General features: G+C 40.3%; 1 protein-coding gene and 1 pseudogene across 4 annotated transcripts in view; one reads left to right on the top strand and one right to left on the bottom strand.

Annotated features, from left to right (window-relative positions):
- The window catches only part of hth (Meis homeobox homothorax), a 446,666-nt gene that overhangs the window by 82,524 nt on the left and 343,986 nt on the right, over window positions 1–20,156 (top strand). For all 4 annotated transcript variants that reach the window (XM_018505263.1, XM_018505262.1, XM_018505259.1 and 1 more), the window contains exons 5-6: window positions 3,985–4,035; window positions 10,501–10,692. In XM_018505263.1, coding sequence (XP_018360765.1) covers window positions 3,985–4,035; window positions 10,501–10,692 — 243 coding nt within the window. The remainder of the gene's footprint in view (window positions 1–3,984; window positions 4,036–10,500; window positions 10,693–20,156) is intronic.
- On the bottom strand, window positions 1,855–10,201 carry LOC108759700 (uncharacterized; annotated as a pseudogene).

Here is a 20,156-nt window from a genome sequence, read left to right as displayed (position 1 = left end):
AGTTAATTTTGTCAATCTAAAGAATGGTGTATATTAATTGGAAATTCTGCCGACAAGTGAATATACATTCTTTATTATTTGCACGAAGACGTTTCTTGATAATTTTATTATTGACATTCTATCGTCCATCTTATGCATGGATGGATTAATATACTTTTTTCTTATTAATGCTTTTAATGTAATAGTTTTTTTTTTAAATAAAACTAATATTTTTCGCATTAATCCATGAAATGATTTAAAATGTGATTTTGAAATTGAATTTATTATTATAGCTAAGTATATATATTATATCAAGAAATTACAAATTATCATAGACGTTTCGGTCTTAAATTAGACCATCTTCAGTAATAGAAAGTGAGTGTTTCGCATACAAAGCAACCCGCAAATTAGTCGTACAGAAGTCAATGAAAATTTTTTATAGTCAACAAAAGTAAATCATATTCTTGCTGTGAATCAAATTCTCCTCTATACAAAAATAGTGATTCTTCGGAGTAAATTATTCCTCGCAAATTAAGACATGCCGTCATACCAGGAAAGAAAATCGCCACAAGTTCTTAATAAAATTCCGCAATGTGACATAATTGAGCACAGGATTTCCTGATTCTGTGTTAACAATCCATCTAAAAGCAGATACAAGAGTTGGAAAAATAAAGATTAAATGTGTTGTGACATAATTGAGCACAGGATTTCCTGATTCTGTGTTAACAATCCGTCTAAAAGCAGATACAAGAATTGGAAAAATAAAGATTAAATGTATCTAGGTTATCAGTCAAAACTAAAAAATCATGAATTTATTATTGATGAAACTTTTCGATCTTTATTCTAAATGAATAGGTGATCTCGGATGTTGACGAAATATCCCTGAGTTTTGACCAAATGTTTGGAGTACAGTAGTACAGCATTCGCAAGGTGCGAAATCCCGACGCATTCTCATTTACACTTTCGTACATGTGCATCGCGTATTTCGCGTATATATCACGCATTCGTCGGTGCAACATGCATCACACGTCACGGTGTAGTGACACTTGAGTGGAAGCGACCGGGGAAAAGAAAGGTAAAAGAAAGCAACCCACACGGTGACGAAGGAACGAAAGAGAGAGAGAGAGGGGGGGGGGGGGGGGGGGGGGGGGGGGGGGGGGGGAGGGGAGAAGGAGAGAGAGTGAGAGAGTAAGGGGAGATTCAAAGTAGGGACTCCCTTCATCATCGGGCGTTGCTTCCGACTGCGTCGTCCCTGTCGGCTTATAAATAACACCATCTCCCTGTTTCTTCGTGTGTTTCTCAGTTTTTCTTCTTCCTCCGCTTCTTCCTCCTCCGACTCGGCCTCCCCTGCCTGGGAGATACTTGGCTGCTCGGCAAGCCTAATTAATAACACGTGATGAGCGATCGTGGCAAAACCTCCCGAGCCGAAAGATCGCAAGCGGAGCAAGAGAGCCGACGAAGAGAATATAAGAGAGAGTGAGTGACGGGAGTGACGTGGCCTGGACTAGACATCACGAAGAGCTTCATTCGCGATAGTTAGAGATACTGCAGACAACCGTACTGTTGTGGAAGATCTACATACTGAAAAGACAGTGAATACATTATTTATATCTCGATAAAATTAAAAATTTTCTTGCGTAACTGTTACAAGGAAACATAGAGTCAAAATAATTCGTCATGATCAATGAAATATAATTAAGTACGCTTGGGATTTTATATTTAGCTCGTACTTTTTTATTTTAATAAACGTTATTTCTTATAATTTGTGCAAAGTCTTACGTCAGTATGAAGGATATTCGTGGTGTTGTTCTTACACGATATATAAAGTAATAGTATGCACGAGAGGGCTCGTGCTACGTCGTGGTAACTACGTCGTTATTGGTCGGGGAAGCAACAAAACCGTCGGATATAGAGAACACATTGTATATAACGTCGAAGGCGAGAAGGAGAGACGAGAAACACATCGTGGCGAATCGTTTCCTCGCACCATCTCGCGAAGGAGCACCCGGGTGTTCTGTGTTGTGTGTTCGTTACTGGACCGATACCATCTTCGCTTTTTCTTTCCCGCTCTGTTCCTCTCTTTCTCTCTCCCTCTCTGTGCTTCATTGCGTTCTTATTTCTTTTCTTTATCTACTCTCGCCCTTTCCTCTTTCTTCTTTCCTGTCCGTTCGTCGACGAGGAGGAGCCCTGAAGTGTCGAAGACCTGATACATATTCCTTTGACGCTGAGCTGACGGTCTGTCGTGTACAACGTGGACAATTGTTCTTTATTTTATTAGCAAATTCACAATTTTTCGCTATAATCTTATAATAATTTCGATATCAAGCGAATCAATTTTCGAATAGGGTTATTTGCAATACTTTCGTAAGTTTGGATGCAATATTCGTAAGCTTTATTTCGACGCACCAATCTTTTTTTGTTGTTATCGTCGCTCTTTTTTTGATAAATCATGTATTAGTGGGGAAACGGGTATATAATAGGAAATTTCTAGTAAATATATAAGTCTCACAATCATATCCGTTTTATTACACGCGAAATGTTTTTTTACCATTTATCCCATACAAGCTTCGAAATGCATTTTGGTGAGGTGATATCTCGTCCGCTTGCCATTCATGGTAGTTACAGACTCGGCGTTATACCTGCCTCGCTTAGAGCGTATCCTTCCATGGCGAAAGGATGATGAGGAGGCAAGAGGTAGTTGGTAGGCCTCGGATGAGTCCACTATCTCAGGAGCACTCATCGCGACCGCTTCGTTATCGGCCCTGTAGAATCATAATGGACCATAATTGCATAAATATAATGTTAATTAACAATTAAGATTGCCGCTTTGCCTAATTGAATCGCCGCTTCTGCTGTCTCCGAAAGAAAACGACGTTACCGCAATGTACGGTCTCCTCTTCACATAGAGATTGCATAGGGGAATCTCGGGTGGCCTTAAACGTTAATGGCGTATCGGAAAATTATACCGATGGTCCTTCCGAGGACACACTTTCGATACCGCGGATACATCTAAAAAAGAAAGGGGGAAAAAAAGGAACGAAAACAATTATTACCTTTCGATGTCGCACGGACTCGCTTATCGAACTTTATATTCTGGTATTTTTCTTCTAAACGTTGCGATAGACATATGCATTGCACACACCATGCATTGGAAATAACGCGATTTTTAAAATAAGTTTTCTATTATTTTTCTTTTTTTCTCTTTTGAAAATTTGAAGAAATAGAAAAAATTACTAATCGGCGATTAACCCTTACCGTACCATCTACAATTTGATGCCTCATCCATACCATCAAAGGTCACTTCAAATCTTTTCGTTTTTCACCTCTTCAAAATAATTCAAAAAATCTCTAAAAATTCACTAACATACTTTCAACTTTCTAGAATAAATATTGACTCTTTATTTTGGAAAATAATAAAATGTAGTATAATTTATAATTACCGAAAGACTCAAAGAAACTTGCACGAACAGGAATCGCTCGGCCACTAGTTACCCATATTAGTCCGGTAAGGGTTAATAAACATTCTGCCGTCTCCTCGTATTTCTATGATTATTTATCCGTGATATCGAAAACCATCGTGTATGTTGCGCGAATTCTCTACGACCGGGTTCAGATATGCAATTACTGAAATGCAGATGCAATAATAATGAATTCCCGTTAATAACCGTCGCGCTACCGCAACTATCGCTGCCTCCTCGCAACGGTGATATCACGACGGAAGAGATAAATGAAAACACGAGCGTGCAAATAAATAATAAAAGTTGAATCCGCGCTGGAGAACTGTGACCGTCGATCTGTTGCCGAGTTACCGTTGACGATGCAGCAGCGTGTGGTTAAATCATGTCTGCTTCATGTTCCTTCTACCCTATCGTCTTCCCCAATCCCTGCAGCCTTTCCTTCGTCATTTCTTTTCCTCTTCGAACCAGCCTCTTACCATCCAATATCTTTTTTCTGCCTTTGCATTCGGCGAATGTATTTTATTCAATTCTTTTTTTCTCATTTCAGATGGTTCAAGCGATTCAGGTCCTCCGGTTTCACCTCCTCGAGCTCGAAAAGGTGAGTATCCTTCACGTCTGCATTATAAGGCTCATAATGTTATTATCAATCCAACTGTGGACGCGATTCGTTACTGTAGTCAACTATTCCTTCATTATCTAACATCGTATCTATGTTTTTTTTTTTCAATTAACGGATATATTTTTGTTTAAAATTGTTGTTTTCTATAACTAATATATTTTATTTTAACATCTTAGAAAATGTTATTTATTCTAAAATTATAGTTATTTTAATTTTTAATTGTATATATATATATATATATATGTAATTTTAGAAATCACTTCCGTTATAATTTCTTCCGTTTAAAAACTTTGCGTGAAAATTATCTGTGTGTTGCTGATGCAAAAAGCAGATTTCTACTTAAAACTATAGTGTAGTGGTCGATTGGAAATTCTCGCGATCAGTCTTATTGTGAGAGATTACCGCGCCCGCCTGCCAATAAGTTGCCTTTAACACCTGAAAAACGACTGTTATGACTGCGGGGGCAATTTTCCGTAATTGCGGTGAAAGCTTGACATCTACGGCGCATTCGTCGAGACTACGACGCGAACCGACTCTACACGTAAGTGGAGTCATTTTGCTGTCCAATGGTTGGACGGCATCGGACGCTTTATCAACTTCGCAGTTGTTTGCTTTGGAACGGTAGTTGTCCATTTCTTATTTTTTTCATTCTTTTTTTATTTGTCGCAATACCTTGCCTTCTTTCCGATTGATGAAACGAAATGACAATATGCGCCAATACTTTACCAGTCGGTCAGTCAGAACAGCATGGAATTACATGGCCATATAAATGGTGAAAGTGAGACATCTGTTGAGGAAAATTCCAAGACCATAGACTTTTCATCAGCGATGCGGACGAAAGAGCTCTTGACTGCAATGGTTACTGTGTTTTACGAGATTCTGTGCATTTCCTTTTTCCTTGCATTGTAATGTTGGCGAGAAAGGTAGGCTAATAGAGCTCTCCCGATGCAACGTGCATTGATTTTTCGATAGGCCCCCCCGCTCTCTTTTCGGACGAGTATGCCCGCAGGATACGAAAGCTGGTTTGGTTTACTTAGACGTTTTTGTGGCGATATTTTATCATACAAAATAGCGGACATCCATAGCATTTTCATCGAAATGGCAGCTGACGTGGCGGCAGCCATTGGCCGCCGTGCACTCTCGAGACCTCTTCGTGATGCTTCGCTGTCGATCGGCCCTCTCACTCGTCAGGTTCGATCGCGCGTAATTTTATAGCATTTTTTTTCGTTTATAGCGATCACATTATTATAATGCCGCACTACCCGCGGCGGATTCAAGTATCTTCGATGCGCCAAAGTCAGCATAGTCCCATGAAGATTTATATTTATCCATGACGGAAAATTTTGGCTCAAGTTTCACTTTGGCGTCATGACGCAAATGGAATACGTATCAGTAAAATGGAATCAGATATAATATGAATTTTTGTATCATTTTTCTAGCAATTTTGCATAAATACTCGACATGGCACGTCTCTCAGATTAGATGAAAAAAGGTATGAAGTTAGAGGATAAATCATCGAATGCTGCTCTGCCTTCGTGTCAGCTTATCTGCATCAAGGCAAATGAATTTACTAATTGGAGTTTGCTCGAAATTACAGCGACGTCTCAGTTTATCGCGATAACACTTATTACTCGTTAGCTGTGCCTCTAAATTTGCTCTCGTTAATGAAAGCACACGATTAAAGAAATTAGCAGACGCGCGTTATGAGAGATAACATGGGCGGCTGCGGGTGTATTCTTTAAATGCTGGAAACGATATTGACATATTGTCAATACCGCGAAAGTACTCGATACTCGATATTCGGTTACCAGTGTGTATAAAATGGGCTTCCTCATGTGTGTCGAATCCCTACTCCCAAAGTCTGTAGACGAAACGCGGCTTGGCACGCCATCGATGGTAACGGAGATTGAAACGTTTCTGGTCCCCGGGGCCTCTTCTAGACAAGACGAGACGAGACGCGAACGAGTGGAGCGGAATGCAGCGGGCGCGATGAAGAAGATTCCATAAATATCTGTGCTCGAAGTGGAGGAGAGAAAGACGAACGGAGAATGAGATAAAGAGAAACGGAGAGAGAGAGAGAGAGAGTGCGAGAGCGCAGCATAGAGAACGGGAGAGAGGGAACCAATGGAGGCAGGCTCATGGTAGCCCGCGGTGCTCTGCCTCGTGCATTTAACATTTTCGAACCAATCGCGTATTAGCATAATTACGTTTTGCCGGGCCCGGTGCGCGGAAGGAAGGTTCGGTCAGGCCCTTTTCCCTTCTCTCTCTCTCTCTCTCTCTCTCTCTCTCTCTCTCTCTGTCTTCGCGGCATTTTCTGATGGCGCAGTCGTCTCTTTTTCTCCCTTTCTATCATCCTACTCGCGTTCTTCTCTTCTTCCATCGTAGAACTCCATCGGACAACTGCTTCCCGTACACCGGTTAGAGAGCGGTAAATTTCTTATGGGATATTATGGCGTACACAGTGCATACCAACGGGATTCGTACGGGTACAACACGCGGGCGACCTCCTCCAGCTCATGGACGTGCCGCGTACGGAACTGGTTCTAAACCTATGCTAGCGCACGTCGCTCTCTCCTGCTGGAATATCCTTGTGCTTCAACACGCATACGTACGTGCCATAGGAACTTTTAGATATTTCTTACCACGGAATCTTGACCGAGACGCTATGAAAATTAAATCTTAACTGCCTCATAACGAGATTTTTATATGTAGACATTTCTTATAAATTTATTCAAAAGATAACATACACGTCACAAGTTTATATGTAGAATTCGCTGAGATTTTTATTAGAAGGGATACGTGGATTATCTGATAGAGTTGGAAAAAGGTTTGAGTTTCTCATCGTCATCGATACCGCAGTGGAAAGGAAAGGAAGCGATGACCCCGATCGTTCGACATGCACACCCGGTATATAGATATCCTGTGCGTGCCGTAAGGGTGGTCAGGTTGCGAATCAGGCCACGAGAGAGGGAGACCGAGACAGACACCCCGAAACCTTCATTACCTTCGGCTTCAAAGGAGCCCATTGTGCCGTAAATGGGGTTCCCCGTGTTCCTTCTTTTCTACTCTCTCGCTCGTATGTACCTTGGATCCGTTCCATTCTTCGGCGTTTGCCTTTCTGAGAGTCCGTGAAGAGGCAAGGTAGGAAGGAAGAGGCGGATGTAAGATAGGGAGACGTTTACCCGTTCTTTCCTTCGTTTACGTAAATTTTCGAGCAATTTCGAGGCCGAATGAAAGACGATACCGAGGTCTTCGAGTTCATATAATGTCACAGCGCGCCAAGTACTCTCTTTCCTTCCATGACAACAGGATGACTGAGAAAAAGGGAGAATCGTTTAAATGGTCTCTTTCAATGGAAAACTGGTTTCGGAATAATTAGTCTCTCTTCATCTTTGAAACGATGTATAGACACATGGAATAACGCGATGTAATAGATAATAAATTTTTTATTTCTACGCGCGTACTTCTGTATGTGTGCATATACATAGTTTATTATTTTAAAGTAATTACATATATTAGTTATATGTGTATATAACTATCGCTACATTCTTTATATTATTAAAATTTGAATAAAAAACCAAAATTAGAATTCTTGTAGTAATTTTGATGGAGATCTGGATTTTGATTCAAAATCTCGTGCGCGCTTGCCATGAGAAAATATTGTCGAAAGCAATCGACTAATATTCAATAAAGCAATTCGATTAAAGAGATGTCTTTGCAAAAGCCATCATTGCTATGAAATTATTAGCTCTATGAAACGAAAATAATTTTGAATTAATCATTTTCGAATTAAATCTTTTGTGATATTTTTACATCTCACTATTTTGTTCTTTTATTTAACACATTTTTAATAAGATTCTATTACTTATTTAACTCTTTCCAAGTAATCGCGTAGACGCGATGACGATGACTGTTTTATTCACGCGATTAATAACTCAAGAAGCAACCGGAAGATGAAATCGCTCATCGATTTCGAGTGGTTATCGTTTCCGTTTTTGCTCGAGAACATCGATGGAAATAGTATTATCGCAGCTGTTTAAATCTTTAATCGCAGCGTCCTTACTAAAAGTTTAATTCGATCGATACTAACCCTCGATTCGAAATTGAATCGTAATTTAACTTGTGCTAAAACTTTAAGTAGCATATTCAGATCCCGAGGACTATTTTTGTATGGCGTCCAATTACGGACGTAGGGCGGGTTCGCAGCCCGAAATTTGTTTCGATCGCCTTCGTTCGCCAGATAACGGGCCACTTTGTCGTATCGCGCACCACACGAGATATTCTCGGACAACATTCTCTCTCCAAAAAGATTGGATCTAACTACGTTGTCCTTTTGCTATTTCGATGACCGCCAAAAGCGATCTCAGAAAAGGGAGATGCAAGCGATCGAGCGTCTCGTCATATCGCCGGGGACGACCTCCCTATATCCTGTAACAGTTCCCTCTGAGATCATCGTCCACGGTATATAGGATGACGCGATTCAATGGTAGGATAGATTGCAAAAATTCGCGTGTTTCAAGGCGATCGTATCGCGTTTTATGTCATAGTTGAAATTTCCACCAGTTATTAAGCTCCTATCATATCCAGGGTATTCCTCTTTCGAGATGTAATTAATACCAATTTTACTTATTAGAATTAATCTGATAAATTAATATCTTTTCACAAATATTTTGATTTTATTTCATCTTTCTTACAAATTATTATTCTTTATTTTCTCAAGTTAATCATTTACGCAAATTGTGACAAAATTGAAATGCATTTCTAAAATTCTAAAAGAATGTTGAAATCAAAGCGCAAAGGATTGATTCGATGCGTTAGGCAGTAAAAAAAAGGGAACGCAAGCTTTTTTTTAATTTTTTTTTCACTGAGCATTGTCGCTCGGTTCGACTCGACTCCCAGTGGATCAAATTCTAACCAGTTCAGCATTATAGTCGCTGTCCTTCGAAGTCCTTCGTCTCTTTCTACCCGCCCTTAGATTCCTGTATTAAAGAGAGAGTTTAGTCATCCCGAGGAAGGCATTGTGTTACTGCGTCGCGGTGATACGTCGAGGCAAATAGCACAGGAAAAAAGTTGGTGCCGCAATGGAAGAAGCGCAGTCAATGGACCGAAGGTTGTCGCATTATCGGTCTGGATGAGAGACCTCTTAGTTTTGAAGACAGGTAAACGAGCATGACGAATGTTCGCCGATCGATGCGAAATACATCGTCGTTTTGTAGTGACTTCGCATAATGCACATAACGATCTTATTGATCGCTCCTAATAATATCGTTATTGAGTTACCTTTTGCAAGCTAAACGAAAACGATTTGATAATTTCGCAATCTTATCCGATATGCAAAATGTTTGATTAGACTGGTGGTTTCTTTGCAATATCGATTATCACAAGCACCAAGTAAGTTTCTGTATATCTGCGTCTATCTCTGAATAGACGATGTACGTTTACCTTTCTTCGAGTGATCGAGAACGAACAAATTTCTCGTCATTTAGTTTCTTGGTTGGTCAGCAGGGGAAAACCCAATTGCGAGTCTTTTCGCATGCGCTTAACGGATGATAAACATGTGCATTGTCCTACGTTCTTGATGCACGCTACCATTGGACGGTGCCGCCTACGGCAAAGATGGCCGTCTTCTCTATTATATATAAATGCTTAATAAGAGTATTATAAGTGAGCTCTAGGCCAATAGAGGTGGGCAAGGTAATGCGTGCAAGGTAGCTCCGGGAACGAAAAACGATGGAAGAGAGGGTGTACGTTTGCGAGAGAGCCGCAGCTTCGTAATATCTCTACTCGCCGACGATTTACATATAACAAGATAACGAATTTTATTTGCTTTTGCTTATATAATACGTTTATTCTAAACGAAATCAAGGAGGCAAATCAGGCAAGAGGATAGAGTGAGGGACGAGAGGAGGGAGGGTGAGGGTTGGAGAATGAGTCAAAAGGGGAACGGAGGAGGATCGGCTATCCTATAGGCCTGTCAGGCTTCATTTGCATACATAACATTCTGGTCGACTGGACACCGGTCAGATCTCCTCTCTGTCTCTCTTTTTCTTGCGCTCCTTCTATACATTCGTTGCATCGGTTTCTCTTCAGCTATCAGAGGCCTCTTCCACGGCCTCGAGATGCGCGCACAATCCTTCTCCTCCATCTTCGTGTATCGATACGCCGCGCCGCGTCTCTCTTTTACTTTTTATTTCTTTTCCTCTCTCTCTCTCTCTCTCTCTCTCTCCTTGCGTCTCACACCACAGTAAGACTCTGCATCGGTTGGATCCATTCGATGGAACCTATCTATTAATCATTTCCGGCGGTGCGGTTAATCAGCCGCGTCCTGTTGGAAAGTCTCTTTTGGAAAACGGTATCTTGGTTCGCCAATGGAGAATCGATCTAATTGGTTCTTGAGTCTTCTTCATGACTAACGAATGTTCTTTCTTTTTTTTCACATTCCAGGTGCACGAGCTGTGCGACAACTTCTGCCACCGGTACATCAGCTGCCTGAAGGGCAAGATGCCGATCGACCTCGTGATCGACGACCGAGAGAGCTCGAAGCCACCCGAGCTGGGTAACGGTCTGGACGGCAGCGGACCCAGAAGCACCGCTGACAGCACCAGCCACACGGACGGGGCCAGCACGCCGGACGTCGTGAGTACCTCACCATCGTCAACGACTTATTATCCGCACGACGCGCTCACCCCCCACCATCACCATCACCATCACCACCATCACCATCACCAGAATAATAACAATAATAATAGTAATCACGCCGGAATCGGCAGTACCGCCACTACCACCCCCTTGCAACTGAGCAACCAAAACCAAAGCCAAAACCACCACCCTACGCCGCAGTCGAACACCACCACTACTACTGCTATTACCCCAAGTAGCGCCGCCACAACTCCCAACTCCCTAAAGCGTTCGCACCAACAGATGATGATGGCAGCCGCGATGGCCACCTCGCCGCACGCAGCCGCATCCGCGCCCCCAGCGCACGCGCACGCCGCCCTCGCCGCCTACCACAGCATTAGCTCGGCCGTTTATCCGTGCTCGTAATAGACGACGCGACTTTCGTGCCGATTTCGCGAGATCTCTTCTTCTCCTTCTTCTTCTTCTACTTCTCTCTTATTCCTTCCGCGACATTATTCTTCTCCATAATTCTATCTCTTCTTTTTGCCATCGTGTTTCGCTACTTTGTCTTCTTCATCTGGTTCATCTAGCGTCGAACGTTCGATCGGATAGATGTGACTAGGATGATTATACGTAAGAATAGCACCGGTTCTTCAGGATCGGTCGTGCTCGCGATCGATTCCGTCCGTCCTTTAAGGAATGATTGATCTCTCTCTGATAAAATCAAAAGTGACCAGTATATCGTGATGAGTTGAATCGCAACTAACAGTAAGCTAGGTCGGAGACATTCTCCGATTTGCCTTCGCGGCTAGATCATACACGCGTGGGAGTCGAAATACACGAGTCTATGCCAGGGTAAACGGGTCTGTATACTCTATAGGAAGACGGTACCTAGCACCTGATCGATGTTAAAATGCGTGGGTAGCAGCTTCTAGAGTTCTATTAACGTCCTCGACCTTTCCAGAAGGAAGAGAGCGTTGTGAAGTAGGATATGCTAATTCGCAGGCCCTATGCGAGCTAGAAAGGATCTTGTATTGTTGGATCGGCGCTACTTGTTGGAAATCTTTTAGTATATTTCATTTCCATAAGTGTTTCGGATTGCTCCGCGAACAGAGAATGAGTTTTTATATGGTATTCGGCTTGTTTTGAGTTCGTTAATGCTGTCTTCTTTTTATTATTTTGTTGTTTATACATTAATCGCTCGAAACTATAGAATTTATTTATTTGTCGTATTTTTTATCTTTAGTCTTATAAAATATTACTTGTATTATTAAGATTCCTTGATAAGATTTGTCAATATTACGCCTAAAATTGGAAAGAAAGGAGGGAGGAAATTGGATAGAGGATTTTGATTTTAATAAATTCGGGTGTTAGAGATCCATTGTCTTTTTCGATCCGTTAGGTACACTCTGTTTTTTTTCCAACATTCTCATGTACTTCTTGTGACGATTAAGAATACTCTTGATTAATTTATTTTAGATTTTTGTACAACCGTTCCATAGATTCGACGCGAATTCGATTACATAAGGTTTCGTTTCGTAGCGTGGTTGAAGAATGTTTCTAAATTTGTTTCGTGCCCCAAGGAGGGCAGCGGTCGTCCGTTGACATCGGTTCTCACTTCGCTTTCAAAACATATTCAGAAATATTCTCGCTCGAAACCTCTAGGAAACTAGTCGTAATGGGCTATTATCGGTGCGAGAGCGCCGAATGAGCTTGCGGCTGGTTCGCAGCCTTATGCAACCAATTCTGTGTTTTGCTCTTCGTGTGGCCGGGACATGGTCTGTTCTATTTATCTGCTAATCAGTAGTTATCAGAAATAACGAAATATGTGGTTCGCGCGCGTAAACTTCTTCGAGAGCGAAACGTTCGTTTCATCTCGCGCGCTTCTCTTTTTCTCTCATTCTCTCATAGCCTTCTCTCCTGTCTCTCCTTGAAGGTCTCTCGCGACATGGCACGATGGACGGGACAGACATGCGAGATATTTGTATAAAAGAGCAAGCATTGGAGGAGGAAGAGGAGGAGGGCGCGTTCGCGGTCTCGTGCGAGAAACGTCGTCAACGAAGTAGGTCGCTGAGTAGCTAGAGATAGGGTGGCTAGAGAGGCGCGAGAAAATCGAGGTAGAGCGGTTTCACTGGTTCGTAAGCGTTTTCAGTTTGAATAAGGCAATCGAGCACAAGAGAGGGGGGGGGGGGGGGGGGGAGAGAGAGAGAGAGAGAGAGAGAGAGAGAGAGAGAGGTGGCAAGAACAATATATGCGAGTATTACTTTGACGTCACGTGTCAATGAAACCGTATCAGATGTAACGGAGAAAAGAGACAGTCGATTATAACTGAATCGTAGTTATAGGAAGGGCGAACAAGGCACGGATAATTCGTATGTCGGTGTTCCGCTTTTTCTTCTTTCTTATTTTCTAACTTTTTTTTCTTTTTTTATGTTAACACCGTTACTGACCGCGATTTATATGCGGGACGCTACGTAGGGACGAGAGCACACGCGCCTCAGTAGCTAACAGCCTCGATGCAGCGCGCGTTGGATGATGATCGATACTATCGCACGCGGTAGGCGTGTTTACGACAGACATTATATCGTCTACGCGGCGTCTACTTTCTTTAGGTAGCCTCTCGTGGGCGTATACGCGCGTATCTTTCTTCGTTGCGTCGCGGCGTCCATCTTCCTCGATCGAAATCAATAGTAACGAGGACGAGTTAGCTCGGAAAACCGATATCGATTAGATTCGTTGGTATTAATCGTGATTTGGATATACGTAATAGGATTAAGCCTCATAGAATGCGTCACAGAAAGAATAAGATGAATTTTATGTCTATTTTTAAACTGAACGATCGGAATAACTTAGGGATCGTGTGTAAGACGGAGAGCGAATGAGAACGCAAGGCAGCGAGTTATAGCGTGTGTGGGTTGTGTTTAACGAAAACGTATAGAGTATAACGGTTAATTTATTGCGAATTTTTAATTTGAGGTTACCGAGAATTGACAACATAATGTGAGTTTAAGATAATGAGACTGTGAGGAGTTCGTCGAGCACAATTGATGTTGTAGACGAATTGCTTAAGTGAAAATTTCTTAAGTGAACTTGCGCCGCAGGTGTGCGATCGGGATCGAGTTGAGCGAAAGTAATATAAGAGAAGTTATATGCATAATGTGAAATCGAGAAATGTGACGAATCCGAGAACAAAGAAGCAATTGAGATCGTGCGTAATCAAGTTAATCGGTTATCACTAGGTCTCGGTACTCGTAACTAGGGAGTTGTGTGAGGTACATTATATATATACATATATATGAAATGCAAGAAAGCTAAATAATATTTTGAACCCTCCATAAAGGGAGGATTGAGTCCTTCTGCTGGTGCCCCACTGTCAAAGAATATCACAAGGAAAATTTCTTTTTTTAATATTGATGTTCGCTATAAACAGCGTTATCAATATTGATGTTTATCAGTATACGTATATAAATGGAAATGTGTATATGATTGACCCGTTATGCGTCTGTCGGAGGCAGAACCGGGTGCAACGTATACACACACATATATATACATATCTATACGCGTGCACGCATGCACGATGTGTTATTTTCGCCGAATGAAGACATCGCGTGTACTCGTGTACATCGTTATAGCAAAACGTACACGGAACCACATACGTTCGCACATATGTTGTGAGAACATATGTATGAATAAACGTCTTGAAGTTTTACTTGGAAATAAATCCAAGATTACATTTTTAATTCTACACGACAGGTACGTAAAAATGGAAACCGTATGCGGGGCACCAGAATTGAAGGGATGATTTTCAAGTCTAAACGCGATAGTGATCTTCTCATTAAGATCACTATTGCAAGTAAATGCAAGGGTGTACGGAAAATGGGCAAATGGGCTTCGGCACCGGTCGATTGGAACCCTAGTTACGAGTGCCGAGCCTAGGGCCGAGAGGATTATGAGCCTCTTGGCTTTCATTAGGCATTGTTTAAAAAAAATGAGACAAGAATGAAAACGATATAAGGAAAATGAAGAAAAAAATACGAAAACAAGAATTACATGAGAGGAGAACACATTGAAGCATTTTTTTCTGTTTTCAGATCACGACAAAATATGGAAGTGATTTTACAACAATCGATTATTTTTGCGCGGAAACTTTTATATTTGATAAAATTAAATAATATTGACTATTAAATTTATAAGTCGATTACTATACGTTTTATAAACTAAGCTGATAATTTTACATTGTCATATAAATCAAGAATTTTTATGATTTATGATCGACATTTCGGAAAAACTATTTTTATTGTTTCTTTTTAAGTACCGCACTTAAATGATTGATTCGTGACGGATCATTTTATTACGCGTGTAGGATCTTCGAATAATGATGAAATGAAACAGAAAACTTGTTGTGCGAGTTGCATATAAAGATAAATTTCGTGTTGATATGAGAGTAAAATTAAAAATTGCAGAAAATAACGTGAATACTTAGTGCCATAGACTGCAGTGTGCACGCGTTCGCACCAAGACTGTGTACTTAATTAAGTACTAATAAACAAAAGATCAGTTTAGCATGTAACTCGGACATGAAATATTCGATATTTTTAGTGCTCAAGCGCATGGAAACTGTTACCACATAATCAAAATGAAAAATACGTTCTTCTTTTATTCTATCTACGCTTTTCATTTTTATTGGGGAATAGTATGATATCGTGGAAGTAATGTGATGTTTTATCGCGTTTCAAATTTTATAATATTTTTTTTACGTCATGCGTTTTGTTTCTGCGTATATTTTTTGCGATTTTGTGAAAAATTTGTTCGATGAAAAATATTCGTGGGATGGTCGGTTCGTGCCTTGCACGACATCCGACGATTATTTTTATTGCGACGCGAGATTGCGAGCTACAGAAAGTGAGAAGAAGGGAGCAGATTAGTTTTATCAAGATTGCATAAAGTAACACACGGTAGTAATACCCCCTTTTTCGATCTCGCGGAGCAAAATCGCGGATGTATACATTTGTTAATGATACCGTCACGTGATATGGTTACGTTTTTGTTTCATATTGTTTCTGTAATTGTTACAATGTTTACGGGATACGTGCACGGTACACAGATGGAGACGGTGCGAGAGACACAAAATGCAAACGATAGAAACGCGGAATATATTAAAGCTCTCAATTTACGCGATACGTTTAAACGTCACTATGCAGAACGTGAACGAGGAAGCCGATACCGCTGTGTTTAACGTAGCACATGCATTTAACACGCGGAAGAGATCACTTCCAAAAGACATTGTGCATGTATGTGTGTTTACAATTTACAACTTGTTAGACTTAAGAGAATAAAAAAAATCGGAATTTACCCGAACATTGTATACGATTAGCATTACGTATAGTGATAATATATATATATATATAGATATATATTACTGATAATATGATACTTGTTTAAACTATTGTCTCAATCAACGTATTTTCATTATAAATAAATGTTAGCCTTGTTGAGTTAAAACAAAAAATTCGGTCTTTTTTTATTTGAGCGTTTTTCGCTCTCGAATTTCTCGTATTCGTCAAACCAAGAAGCTCCTTGATCCTCTCGCACACCCTTGTGCTTTGTCGCAAATTAATAATTCTGTACATATTAGATTTCTATCAGATGAAGCCGAGTCTCTATCTAACAGATGAAAGTTATTTAAAACAAAAGATATTAAAAGAATAGAAATTATCTTGATAGATTTTGGAAAAAATTCTAAATAATTAGTTAGATTTAACACACTATATTTAGCACTGATGTAAAAATGAATTTTCCTCGTTAACAAGTTTGATTGGACATATTAGTGTTGTAATATTTCATGCCAGATTTTTTTATATTTCTATTTCTTTCTTTTTTTAAATAATAAGATGAGATTTTTATTTGCAGGAAATTAACCCACTCCTAATAATATGAATGAATTTTTTATTTAAAGTTACAGTAGATAGTATTTGATGCACTAGTGATAGATGTATAATATATTTACTATGTAGGTTTAAAACGAAGTGAAGACGCATTATTCATTATTGTACTTATCCGTGTGGCATATTTGGGCTCTAATCGCACAATTCCCGGAGGTGTTGCCAAACGTCGGTGAGGGAACGAAAAGAGAGCCGGCCGCGGTCCCATAAATCTCGGTTAACCCTCGGCTAATAAATATTTAACCCTTTAAATTTGCAACAACCCTCGCAGCGTGTACCCATTTGCATAAGGCTTCTATTTCATTTACACATCGCATAATTGAATATTTAAATTCAATTGCCGACCGTTACGCGCTCGCAGTTCCGAGCCGCAAAACTGCAGTAAAACTTGTAACGGGGCCACTTTCCCTCCCGGAGAGGCCACCCCCGTGCCACATCTCTTACGGTGTTCTCCTCCGGTCTCGTCTCCTCCGAGTCTCCGTTGGTTGCGATCAACCCTTGGAAAGTGCTTTAAGAATATTTCGTCGGCTACCACCCTTGAGAACGTTGACGATACATTCTTCGTGAAACGATGTCGTCCGTATCGTATATATGATCGCAGGATTGTGTCACTTAAATTTTACCGTTAACCCACTACTCCCGCTGCGCCGGTTTCTTCTTTCGCAACGGTGCATTCGTGCGGGCGTACTAGAAGTTATCATCGTTAACGCATGAGCATTATGGAATATATTTATCCGTCTCGTCTTTTCTCGAGGGCGGCCGCTGTTATTAGCGGTTGCGTCAACGGTATTCCTATTTTTAGCGCTTTTTCGTCTAAAGGAGGCTCTAGTTACGTCGAACCGTTATTGAAAGCTGATACTCGAGCGAGCGATAACGGGCAATTGCATTTGAAATAGACATTATGGGCGATTACAATAAATATAGAATGAACGTATTTCATTCTACGTTGCATGGAGATAATTGAGAGACCGTTAGCGAGAAAACGTCTCTGTATTAGCGCATCACTATCGCGAACGACATAAAACGGTTTAGGCCCGAAATAAAGTTGCTTGTCCGCTCGCGAACAAGCGAAATCGCTTCAGAATCTCGACGTTCGACGTTGTTTCGCTTCGCTTCGAGACGCGGTATCGTCACGTTCCGATGGCCAAATTAAAACCGCCGCGCCGTGCGCGAGGGTTCTCTCGTGTCCCCTATTCTTCCTCTTATTTTTTTCTCTTCTTCTCTCGCGTCGGTAAATATTTTTAGAAACGATTCGTCGGGTGACGAACGTATACGCGCCACGTGTCGGAGCTCCTCCGTCGCGCCTGTGGCCTGTGGCTCGTGGTGAACGTCCTCCGTTTCCTCCTGCTTCACCTCTTCCTCTTTCTCCTCTTCGTGATGTCCCTCTCACGGTGACGATCTCTTCTACATGCTCGAGACGGCATCTGGCGTCGAAGCACGTATGGCCGTTAGCACTTTCACGAAAGGGATTACCATTGTCACGTTATTCATGCTAACGATGATCGGTCGAGATCGGCCGCAACGATAATCGCCATGTCACTAAAATCGAGGAGGCGGTCATTGTGAGCGACATACTGACAGCATAATAAATTATCCTCTCTCTTCTCTCTTCCTGCACCTTCCGGACCCATGACTTCTATACTCCTTCGTCCCGAAGAACGGATGTGTATATGCACATCGTAATGCGATATAGAGTGCTCGATGCGTACGGCTTACTACCGATGATCTCGATGACAGCTCGCGAATCGCTCGATGTCACACTCTGATTTCAGGAACTTAAGTACGATATTTAAAATAATTAATAAAACTATAAAATATGTATTACAGGCAACAGGAGTCGACGCTGGTTATCAGTTAGCGCAATTTTTCTTAATACTAAGTATATAAACCTTAACTTTGAACGTTTCCACTCATTGAGTCTTCATCAGCAATCTTTCACCCTAGCGTAACGATTGAAGTATTGCATGACAAAATGGTATCTCCAATGTTTTTCCTGTTGTGAGGTAAGCCACATACTCACAAAGTTAGAAAGCTGAGTGGCAATGAGAACTCAAGCTAAAATTATATGAAAGATTAAATTATTGTATGTATAATTTGAAAATTGATATTCACCTCACCTCACACAATCGACGCTTCTACACTGAACAATGAATCTCTCTTATTTAACATTTTGTAACTCGTTAATATGTTATAAATTGTCGTCAAAAAATAACTGCGAGAACGATATGTGTCTTGTAATTCCGACAGTCGGTTAAATAATGATTGCTAAACAAGTAACATAGCGGTCAATTTGAAGACAAACAAGTTTATGACATATATTGTATTACGAACAAGCCTTAAAGTTTATTGAGAATTTCAATGTACGCATGATTTAAACCAATGGTATCATGTTGTAGATTCAGCCCATTGATCTGTCGATTAATATCATCTTTGATATTAACCTTTTATTACAATAATTTTCTACATCCAAAATCTCTACGTTTTGCCAATTAAAGTCATGATCGTTTTGCAACCTATGTTATGTGATCACAGTGAATGAGTGGATGTTTTACTATAGATATGCTTTTTGTTTCAGAAAGTTTGGTTTTTAATTTTCTCCCTGTTTGTCCCACATAGGAAGCATCGCAATCACGACAGTTGATCTTGTAGACTACATTCCTTTTTAATTCATTGTTTAAAGAATCCTTATGAACTTTAATAAACTGATTCAACTTGTTCAAACTAAAAAATGAAACCCTATGGCAAACTCCATTAATTGCATTCTTGAATTTATTCGATATCTCTTCCAAATATGGTATGGAAAACCATCTAACGCGTTCTTTAGGTAAATTGTTTTTTGTTTTTTTAGCTGAACAAGAATTCAATTTATTTATTAATGTTTTAACTTTTTCATTAATAGTATCGAATATAAAATTTAATGGATAATCGTTTTCCAAAAGTATCCTGACAACAAATTCAAGATTCTTTTTGTGAAATTGTGGATGTGAGATATAAAAAACTTTATCTATCAGATTGAAAATTATGCCCTTCTTTTGCGAAATTGGATGCTGAGACAAAAAGTTCAAAAAACTTCCAGAAAATGTTGATTTTTGATACCAGTCAAATATTAATGAATTATTTTTTAAAATTATAGTTGTGTCCAAAAAATTAATAGAATTACCACCCACTTCCAAGGTGAATTGTAACCTTGGATGGAATGAATTGAATTTTTCAAGAATAGAATCAATTTTAGAATTCAATAAACAAAGAACGATATCGTCTACATATCTATAATAGAAAGGTATATGATGTCGAATATCGCTCAACACCAAATTCTCCAAATCCATCATAACTAAGTTTGCAACAATCGGAGAAAGCGGTGGACCCATAGGCGTTCCAAAAGTCTGTTTGTAAAACTGATTGTCGAACGTGAAAAAAGTTGAATCCAACACTAGGCGAACAGCTTGGATAAATTCATTTTTCGGTAAATTACAATTCTTGCAAATAACGTCCCATCTGTTGGAAAGAGCGTCTATTGCTAAATCCGTTGGAGTGTTAGTG

This window comes from Trachymyrmex cornetzi, unplaced genomic scaffold, assembly GCF_001594075.2.
Source record: "Trachymyrmex cornetzi isolate Tcor2-1 unplaced genomic scaffold, Tcor1.1 scaffold203, whole genome shotgun sequence".
Lineage (NCBI taxonomy): Eukaryota > Metazoa > Arthropoda > Insecta > Hymenoptera > Formicidae > Trachymyrmex > Trachymyrmex cornetzi.
This window is presented reverse-complemented; position numbering and strand designations above follow the sequence as displayed.